We start from the raw sequence: 10,099 nt of genomic DNA, 5'->3' as shown, positions 1-10,099 counted from the left end.
CCCCGCCACTCGGCCCGCCCGGGGAGGGGAGGGGCGGCGCGGCGCGGTCCTGGACTGGCTCCCCGCCGCCTCTGAGGAGCCGGTGGACGCTGCTCTGGGAGACGGAGGGTCGCCAACACTCCCGGAGTCTGCAGGGATTCGTTGGAGAGAAATCTCCAGGAGACTGCTGAGAGTCACCCGGAGAGAAACGATAGGGCATTCGTTCAAATTAATATTACATGTTGAATCCGATTTATGTAGGTTTTTAAATGTCCTGGTAGTGCGTGTTTGCCGCCCTGACGTAAAGCCTACGCACCCTAATCCGGAACTGATGGATGCCAGCCCGCAGGTCGTTGGCATTGTGTCGTGGGCATGTTGGCGTGCCTGAAACCGCCCGGAATAGATTTGAACAGAGTTGGCAACCCTAGTGACACTGCCCACAGACGGGCCTGTTTGATGAGCCAGGGAATGTGGGTCTAGGCCCAGCAAGTAAAGCTGAAAAGCCCCTCCTTGGGAAGGGAGTCATTAAGGACACATCAGTGATTGTTTGGGATGCATGACAGGCAGAACAGGTGGGGAAGGGGGGGTCAGAGGTTTAAAATGAGGGTGCCAAGGCAGGACACAGAGCAGAACACACTTGGCAGCACCCACTAGCCCTTAAATGTGTCCAAGGAGCCAGTGGACGCTGCTCAGTGAAACTCGGCGTGGAGACAGGCCTGTTTGATGATGAGCCAGGGAACATGGGCCTAGGCCTGCCAAGGCAAACGAGCCTCCCTTGTTACAGGAGGCCACCGGGCACACCAACAGATTCCTTGGGGCAAATGGAAAACAAAACAGGGACGGGAGTGAAGGCACAGGTTCATAATGAGTGCACCAAGGGGAGACGCAAAGCAGAGCACATCAACCAGCCAGCACCTGCTGGCTTCCCAGTGCATCCAAGGAGCCAGTGGACACTGCCCAGTGAAACTGCCCGGAGATGGGCCTGTTAGATGAGCCAGAGAACATGAACCTAGGCCCACCAAGGCAATTTATAAGCCTCCCTTGCTAAGGGAGGTCACTGGGCACACCAACAGATTCCTTGGGGCAAATGAAAAACAAGACAGGGATGGGAGCGAGGGCACAGGTTCATGATGAGTGCACCAATGGGGGATGTAAAGCAGTGCACACCAGCCAGCACCCACTGTCCCCCAAACAAGTCCAAGGAGCCAGTGGACATGCCCCAGTGAAACTGCCCAGACACACAAACAAATCAGGGACAGGAAAACGGCTCTGCAGCCCTCAGGGATTCCCCCTCACCAGAGCCTCCTTCCTGGTCAGGTATATTGCTCTGGTTTCATTCAGGAGGGGGCTAGCTAACCAGGTGCTTCCTTAGCTGGCACCTGAAGAGGATGTGGCCCCCTTCCTTGGAACTCTGGAAGGTATTTTAACACCCCCTGGCAGCAGCAGGATGGTGCCTACCACAATCCCCCAGCTTTACCTGTGAGCATAAGTGGATCTAGGATTTTGAAAAGTAGGGTGCAGGTGGTGAGAGGCATCATTTCCCATAACACAATACGTATTTTGCTCTGGTTGTAAAGAAACTAGAAGCTTTACTGATAGGTTAGGGTCCAGGCCTGTGTTATGCAGTTGAAGATGGAAGCAAAAACAAATAGAACCTCATTGGAAGGAGTTAAGATCTGCAGGGCTGTGAAATAGGAGCATCCTCCCTAGGATCAGTGAGCAGACAACAGCACTGCAGAACAAAGGATAGCTTGATTGGTGGAACATCAAGACCGTTATAAAGAAGAGGGGGTCATTAATACTGGTGGAATGAAGGGTTTCCCTATCTCATCTAAGAAGGGATCTGTAGATTATCATGAACCATGAAGCCAATTGACTCCCTCAGTGCCACCTGACTAGAAATGCTGCTACCACTGCCAGGCAGTTGGTTTTAAACTTTGGAGGGGGGCAGGAATAAAAAGGGGGTGCAAGTGCATGCCTTTTAATCTACCCCTGCCTGTGACAGGTTGGGATGCTATGTCTTGTGGTTGTGTTGGGGTGGGCCAGCTAGTTTTGCTAATAGGTGGTTCCCAATCTGTGGTACGGGTACCACCAGTGGTGTGCAGACAACCTGTCAGTGGTACACATTAACAGATTTATTATAATTACTTTATATGACCAAAAATTGCTGGTGGTACTTAAGGTTGGACTGAAAACTTTGCTGGTGGCACTTAAGGCTGTATTGTTTTAAATTGGTGATGTGCAACTGTCAGAGTTTGGGAACTGCTGAATTCTCAACCAAGGTGCCACAGCACCCTGCACTGCCTTGACAGCCTTTCAAGGGTGCCATGGGATGCCACGTGATGTTAGCCCTGTCAGGTGTGCACACATGATGCACAGGATAAACCCAGAGATTTTAAATAGGAATCCAGAATGTTAAAACCATTTTGACTGGTTTGGGTCTTTCTGAGGTCTTTGCAACAAAAGAATGGCTCTGTTGTTTTTCTGTGGTCAAAAATGAGTTAAAAGTAAGAGCTGGCATTTTCCAAGGGGGGGGCTTGAGTCTAAGAGGGGTGCCTTGAGCCAAATTAGAGGTGTCTTCAGTTTAAAAAGGTTAAAACCCACTGGGTTAGACAATGGATAGTTTGGATAGGAATGATCCTGGCTCAGGCAGGGAGTTGGACTCGCTAGATGACCTCTGAAGGCCTCTTGCAGCTCTGCCTTTCTAGGATTATGTGTGGTGTTACTGATAGTAATTTGTACTGAACCACATAGTGTTTTATACCAGCCCTAACCAACTTGGAACCTGGTGGACTCCACAGACTCCGCCGGGCAACCTTAAAAAGAAACTCGGCTGCTCTTTTTCCTGCTTCTGGTGGGGTATGTCCACGTGAGCACGAGCGACAAGGACTGTATCCCAGTGTGGCTGTGGGTGACAGACAAATGCTCTATGTGTTGTTTCTGAGTGATCATTTCCTCCCCTGGATTACATTTGTTCAGGACCTGACACTTGTCTCTGTTTATTAGTGTCAGTTCTTTAAAGATCAGGCAAGTTTGCTGTGGGAGTGAGAAGGATCTTGCCAGGCCCTGCAGAGTTGTAACTTGACTGTGATATACGCAGGTACTGACTGAACCCTGGTGGGTGGAGAAAAACTAAACTGAATACATGATTTAAGAGCTTTGCTTTACCTACAGAGGGAGATATCAGGAAAACTTAAATGTGGGGAACTGCAGCAACTCCTTCTTCAGCTTTATGTCATTATTGGTTGGAGGCTATGACACAGAGGGGTGAAGTGACTCACCCAAGGTCATGTGACTCACTAATAAAAGAGCATCAAAGGTTTCCCCAACCCTAGCAGCCCACTGAGCTAGCATGGTTACAGCACACCAGCTTCTGGGACCAATGGCACACAAAGATTGGTATAGCTGACAGCACATCTTATCACCCTTGATTCCCCAGCCCAAGTGACCAGGTACTCATTCATGGCCAAGCCAAGTGGGGAGCAGCCTTTTGCATGAGTTCAGAGCGAAACTCACACCACTTGAGTCAGCAGGATACATCACCTGCTCTACCACTGGCCCCCTACAGCTTGGGAAAAGACAACATGTGGGAGTCCTTGAGCCCAAACAGGAGCTATGTTCACTGCCTCTTATTCTCCTGCTTCAGCTTAGCTATACATGAGAACTCACAGATCTAATCTAGGCCATCATCCTCACTGCAAACGTGATTGATCTGTACAACAGATTTGCCATGATCAAGTCCAGTTACATTTCCACTGTCCCAAGCAAGCACGGGGAGAGTCGAGTAGTAGATCTTGTTACCGGAACGGTTTTCTGGAGGTTCAGCCCTGTCTCCTTTTGCCCAGCAACCCCATGTCCCTCCTAGTTATTTTCTTTTGAAGCCCTCAAGGCACTTCTCTTCCTGGAGGTTTTCCTTTTTCAAGGGCCTGAAGACAGATCTTTCCAATAAGAGGGTGTGCCTGAGACAGCTGATAATTCCACCAGGCATGTCTTTAGTCCCTATGCCCATTGTTTTGAGAAGCACCGTACTCCTTTGGGAATGAGTGCTAAGGAAGCCAACACAGATCAGACTGCATGCAAAACTCAACTTCCCCTTGCATTGCTGTGGCTGTTGCTATGAGATGGCAGGAGTGTGCGTCATAGCCGCTCACACCAGCCATTCAGGCATTTACCCAGAGCCCTTGCTGTGTGCAAGCTAAACAAGAAAACAGTGACCACATATTAGTGGAGGGCAGAGGGCAGACGCTGGAAGCCAGTGGTACCATCAGTAACTTTCAGTCACAAGTTTTCCTTTTGCTCATGTGATTCATCTCACTATGTCAGTGTCCCTCCTTTATATTCTGTTTCTTCAGAGTCTGGATCTGCCCTAGAGTACCAGTGGCTGACTCCCCCCCATCCCTTCTGGTATAAGATTAAATAATCTTCATGTCCCAGATCTAGGATACAACCTTGCCAAGTTCTTAACTCAATCCTGGATCTGAGGTTCTCCTGAGACAGTGTCCTGTGCAGGCTCCTCCATACTAGCACATCAGTAGAAGTTGCTGAAAAGTCCCTCAGGAAAGACCTGACAGTAGGGGAAGAACAGGCAACTCTGAGAACATGCCATGTCCTCCCTGATGTGATGCAGGAACCAGCCTTCCCAATCTTTTTCAGGTGCGGTCAGTAGTACAGGCACATGTCCTTCAGGGAATACCCATCCCTGATGCCCATAAATTGTGTGTCCTGAGCATCTCTGTAGCCCAGTGGGTGGCTTCCATTCCCTGGGCATGAGTGAATCTTTCCAAGAAGCTCAGGGGCAGGAGGGTGGGGGGAGAGTCATATCTAGGAGGCTGTAAGACGGTTAGTAAAGGCAGAAAGGCGACCTTCACCCACCCCAGGAATTTCCATGATAATTGTTTTTCTTGTGGGAAATGGGACACTGGCACTAGTCACCTCTAAGTTACCTCCTAAGTAACCTCAAGCTGTGCATTTCTAGCCCCATCACAACTGATTTCACTGCACTGCTGGAACACAGTGTTGTCTGACAGGGGCTGATGCTTCCAGTGTTGCATGCCCAGTGGCAGAAAAGGGCACAGAGATCCAGCTAAGCTCCCAGGTGTGCCCCAGTGATAATCGCAATGGGAATCAAAGGTATAGCTTCTAGGCCAGCTCAGTGAACCTTGCCCTGGACTGATTTCTTAGAGAGTTTAGCACCAATGAGTGACACTGAATGAACAGTTTTGGAAACTGAGGATTTCTGCCTACCCATAAAAATTATGCCCAGGTGAACAAGCTCTGTACAAAGCATGCACACTTGTTGTCTCCTACCTTTCAAGATGTGTTCAGAGGTAACCCCTCACGTAAGGTGCGGGGAGTTAAGTCTGTAACTCATTTGCCCCTGAGATTCTCTGCCACAAAGTTAGTGGAGTCTTGTTTCCTAAACTGAAAATGATCAACTCAGTGAACTCATGGGCCACCAACCTTGGAGGTAACTGGTAGTACCTCCCTACTCTTAGGCCAAGCTTAACTAGAACTGGTGGCATCAGAACCTGTCAGCATTTGCCTTTGGCTGTCAATGCAGTTGAATTGTTGCTGCTGCGGCTCTGTTTCTGGTTGACTGGCCTACCAGACGTAAACCCCCTTTCTTTCCCCATCCTGTCTAAGAAGGTGAGTCCTGATAGTCGCACAGTCTGGTCCCTATCTGTCACGCAAGCAGGATTGGGGCCTTTCATGTTGCAGGGGGTTTGAGGCAGCCTGCATGAAATGAGTCAGTCCATTACCAGGTAAGGGATCTATAAAATAGATTCTACCCCTGCAACTAATTGTTCCCTGTCTTGTGTGACTTGGCAGAGGACCTGCACCCCAATGAGGCAGAGAATCAGAAAAGTCCTTCCATTCCCTGGAAGCTCATTTCTTCACATCATAGGTGAATTCATTGCATACTTCCTCTGCTAATTCAGCTCCATGTATCATGGTTGCCTTCATGGCATACAACTAAGCAGCCCCCTTCCCACAGCCAGCTGTGAATAGTTATTACAGTCACCGCACTCAGGAACAGGGCCTACCGGGTTGGGTGCTCAACAACCATAGCCTGCTCCAAAAAGTCTACAATCTAGGATGGAGCAATCAGCTGTTAGCAGTACTGTCAGGCCTTAGTAGGCTCAGATGGCCTGGCTCAGGCTTGGAAGGACAGTATCTGTTTGTTTGGACCTAGCTTCAGTCACAGCCAGCAGGGTGTCAGGCTCTGCTGCCCTGGCTGTGGGATTTCCTGTGACCAGGGTGAGGCTGTGGAATGCTGCTCCGGTTACTCTGCTCCATCTTGTTCACCCTGCCAGGGCAGCGGGGATCATGGCCCCAGGGCAGGGCTGGCTAGGAGTGAGGGGAAAGATTAGGGCTAGCCTTGCCTTTCATTCTGATGTCCCTGCCAGTGTGTGTGAGATCATCAGATGAGAGAGAGTATGACCATGGTGCACAGCAGGTGCTAGTGGAGCAGCAGTGGTAGGATCCCATGAAATGAGTGACAAAAGAGGAGCTTCTCTAGCAGGCACCTCTTATTCTGCCCTTTGGGATTTTCTGGTGTTAAAAGAGCGTTGGGAAGGAGCATAGATTATTGCTTGCAGTAAAGGACTGGGAGCTGAGACATCTGGGTTTCCTTCTGGCTTTGCTTCTGACTCAGGTAATCACATCCCTTCTGTTTTTTGCCCAAGTTAGTCTTGCTGCACCATGATGCTAATGTTACTTGTTTATTTCCCAAGGGAGCTGTGAGTTTCATGTCATCCTTGTGTGCAAAATGCTTTGAAATCCTTGAATGGAGGGCACCAAAAAAGCAAGGGAACATTACTGGTCACTGGAATATTGTAATTAAAGGTGGAGAAATTGAAGTACAGAGAGTGAATATTACAAAGTCACAATGCACCTCAGTGGCTGAGTTAGGTATAGAGCCCAGAAGGGGCAGATTCAGGATGAGGGTCCACTGGTGCAGTTGCACCTACCTTTGACTCCTGCTCCACCCGAAGTTTAAAGCCAACTGCTTGGCATTGGAGCAGCATTTCTATTCAGGCAGCAGTGAGGGAGTCAATAGACTTTATGGCTCATTATACTCTTCCTGGTCCCTTCTAAACTCTTCATTCCACGGGTATTAATGACCTTCCTTTTTAATACTCTTTGGATGTTCTTCATATTCCACTAATCAAGCTAGCTTTTCCTCTGCAATTCTGCTGTCTGTTAGATGTTCCTAATAACGTAGCTCCTATTTCACAGCCCTACAGACTGTTTTTAACTAGCTTAAAACATTAGCTCATGTGTGGAAATGTTAATCCAGGTGAACATTAACTCAGATGTAGAAATAACTTTAAGTGAAGCACTGGATGCACTGTCGAGATGCTCAAGAAAGCTAGATAGTCTTTTATGAGTCTGAAAAAGAGAGGTTCATTTCATTCTAATGACTACAGGACTAAAGAAACAACATCTTCTGAATATTTGTTGCCTATTTTGTTGTGTTTTGTTGTTGTTTTTGCTTCAATCTTAAAATGAATGATATATATAGCCCTGGCTTATTAGTAAAGCTTCTAGTTTATTTTTAACTGGGAAAAATGTGTTGTGTTATATGTGATAATGCACAACACCATCTGCACCCCCTTTTTCAAAATCCTGCATCTGCCTATGGAGGCCAGGTGCCCTTTTCAACTGCACCTTGATCCAATTCCCTTTTCTAACCTTTACGGCTTGCTCCTAGGGGCACTGTCACAATCAAGCCCCTGAGATCTAAAATATACACCATGGATGTGTCTACACACGCATTTATGCTGACTTAAATGTACTGCTCAGTAAGTTACTGTGCAGTGAGACTAGGCCAGCATCTACATGTGCAGGCATTAAAGTGCATTAACACTGTATGTGGACTGACTTGGGACTAAAGTAAGGCACAGTAAGGCACCTACATGTGTGTTACTGCTCAATAAGTAATCAGGCATAAATTTGATATCTGTATGATGTAGGTCATGCTCAAGTCAGCATAAGTCACGATATTTACTGCACAGTGCAGGTGTGCACATGTAGATGCGTGCCCACGCTACGCAGGAATTTTGGTTACTGCGCAGTAAATGCACACATGTAGACATATGCTGTGGGTACATTTCTACCTCCAGTCTGGATGAAAACAGAGATAGAAGTCAGTTTTGCTCACCCCTGTTGCTTCTTGCCCTGCAGTCAGTCTGTGGGTCAGTTTCATTTTCTCCTTTTAATCAGCTGGATTTCCAAATCCCCAGGAAATGTTTCTGGGGTTCCAACTTTTCAGCAGAAGTTTTAAACCAGGGACAATCAATATTTGTAGAGAAAATTTAAAAATAACAGCAGGAAAACATTTCTATTCTGATCTGGTTTTATACATTTAAAAGTAAAAGCCCTAACTGTGAACTATAAAATGCTGTCAGGCCCCTGCTTAAAAATGCAATATTAGAATTTTAATAATCACCAAGGAATAATAGTCAAGGAAGTCACAGAAAAGAGAATTCCCTCTACAGCCAGTAGAGGCCAGTGTCAATACACATTACTGCTCCACCTTCCAGGTACCAGAGCTGGACAGCACTGTTCTTCCTTGGGAGTGGAAGTTTCCTAAGAGGACATTTTGCCAGGGACTTGCTAGAAACTCAGCTCATCCGCCTGACTCAGAGAGGAGATTCCATCACCCAACAGGCTGGGGCCAGATCTGGTCCTGGCAAAGGAATTCCAGGCAGTGAAAGGTTACTCTGGGCCCTGGGCTCCCTGTCCTTCCTTTGCTGTCTCTAGCTCCCTAGCTCCTCCAGTGGAACCCAGGTTGTAGCCATGACCCTCTGTGTTCTTGGATCCAAATGTTTCTCTGTAGGTGCCGTCCAGCCTGGATTCATGGGTCCTGGCTCAGTCCATCCCTGCTCCAATCTGGTTAACAGTGACACAGGAGTAAACTGTTCAGTTTCATGGGGGATTAACTGGCCCTGAGGGCTGGAAATGGAATATGGAACTTTCCGTCTTGTGTGGGAGAGAGTTTTGCTGCTTCTTACTTGAGATGCCAAAGAGTAGATGTCCATGTCATTGGCACTACCTGACCCAAGGACTCTCAAGAGAAAAAACTATGGGGACTGAAGGTCTGAGGGCAGGAGTAGTGGGCATAGTATGGAACAAGGCTTTTTATACCCAGCTTGTGTATGATAGGCAGAAGAAACAGAGGCCCTCACTCACCAGATCTACTCAACCTGCACCTTCAGGCATCACTAGATTGGCCTGAGAGAAGTCTGAAAGGAAAAGAAGTGGTCACTCCAATCAAGTTCTGACTCTGGGAGGGGACCCGACATGGCTAATCTGCCCTTAGATTGGAATTAGAGCCAGGGAAGGAGGATGGTCTTCCTATTCTGTGGGCAAAGTTGGATTGTGGTGAGAGCTGGGGTGCCAGGAAAGTGCATATTGAAGATGCACAGCTCCCTGGAAGTGGAGAGGAATGCAAATGGCTTGGATTGAGCAGTACCACCACCATGCCCCAAATGCAGTCTCAGTGGGGAGATGGGAAAACATTGTGTTGGTAGCCATGCCCCTTTTAAAATGTAGGATTTTCCCTGATTTCAGCCACCCCTGTAGCTGCTGTTCGTGTTATTTCATCCACAGAGTAGCATCCACCACCAAGCACAGGGCCAGCACGTGGCCTACATGACAGCAGATGTTTCCACTCAAGTGCAGAGCTGTTGTGCTCCCTAGGGAGTGCAGTCCTCCCTCTCCTGCCTCAGTCCACAAGAGTGTGGCTCTAGCTCAGAACTTGAGGAAACTACCTCTGATGTACCACGTTATGAATGGGATTGAGGGTGCATTCAGACGAGCGTGCATGTGTGGTTTTCAGTGCCTCAGAGCTCTTTGAGGTGCCACAAACTGCACACAGTGCACATACAACCATTTACCAAGCTAATTTGCAGCATGGTGCCAAAATCTGACATGGGGAGATCCCGGTGAAAAAAACGAAAACAAACAAACAAACAACTGCAAATAAAGTGGTGCAGCATATGTGGCAGCAGCATGCACCACCAGAAACAAAGCCTGGCTGTTCAGAGCCATACTCTGGCTGCCAGACAGGCTCTCTGCGGCCAGATAGGCATTGCTGCTGCCCCAGGGAAGACCT

At 48.1% G+C, this 10,099-nt stretch overlaps 1 protein-coding gene across 1 annotated transcript in view; it reads right to left on the bottom strand.

The window, feature by feature from the left end:
* Nucleotides 1-1,514, bottom strand: part of NFKBIE (NFKB inhibitor epsilon) — a 26,841-nt gene extending 25,327 nt beyond the window's left edge. Inside the window, exons 1-2 of the mRNA XM_019526703.1 lie at nucleotides 1,457-1,514; nucleotides 296-363 (exon numbers count right to left, since the gene is read on the bottom strand). Of these exons, the coding sequence (XP_019382248.1) occupies nucleotides 296-363; nucleotides 1,457-1,514 (126 nt within the window). The remainder of the gene's footprint in view (nucleotides 1-295; nucleotides 364-1,456) is intronic.
* Nucleotides 1,515-10,099: the final 8,585 nt, after the last annotated feature.

This window comes from Gavialis gangeticus, unplaced genomic scaffold (assembly GCF_001723915.1).
Source record: "Gavialis gangeticus isolate Ggan-Ray unplaced genomic scaffold, GavGan_comp1, whole genome shotgun sequence".
NCBI lineage: Eukaryota > Metazoa > Chordata > Crocodylia > Gavialidae > Gavialis > Gavialis gangeticus.
The sequence above is the reverse complement of the archived record's forward strand: the minus strand, read 5'-3'. Positions and strand labels throughout refer to the sequence as shown.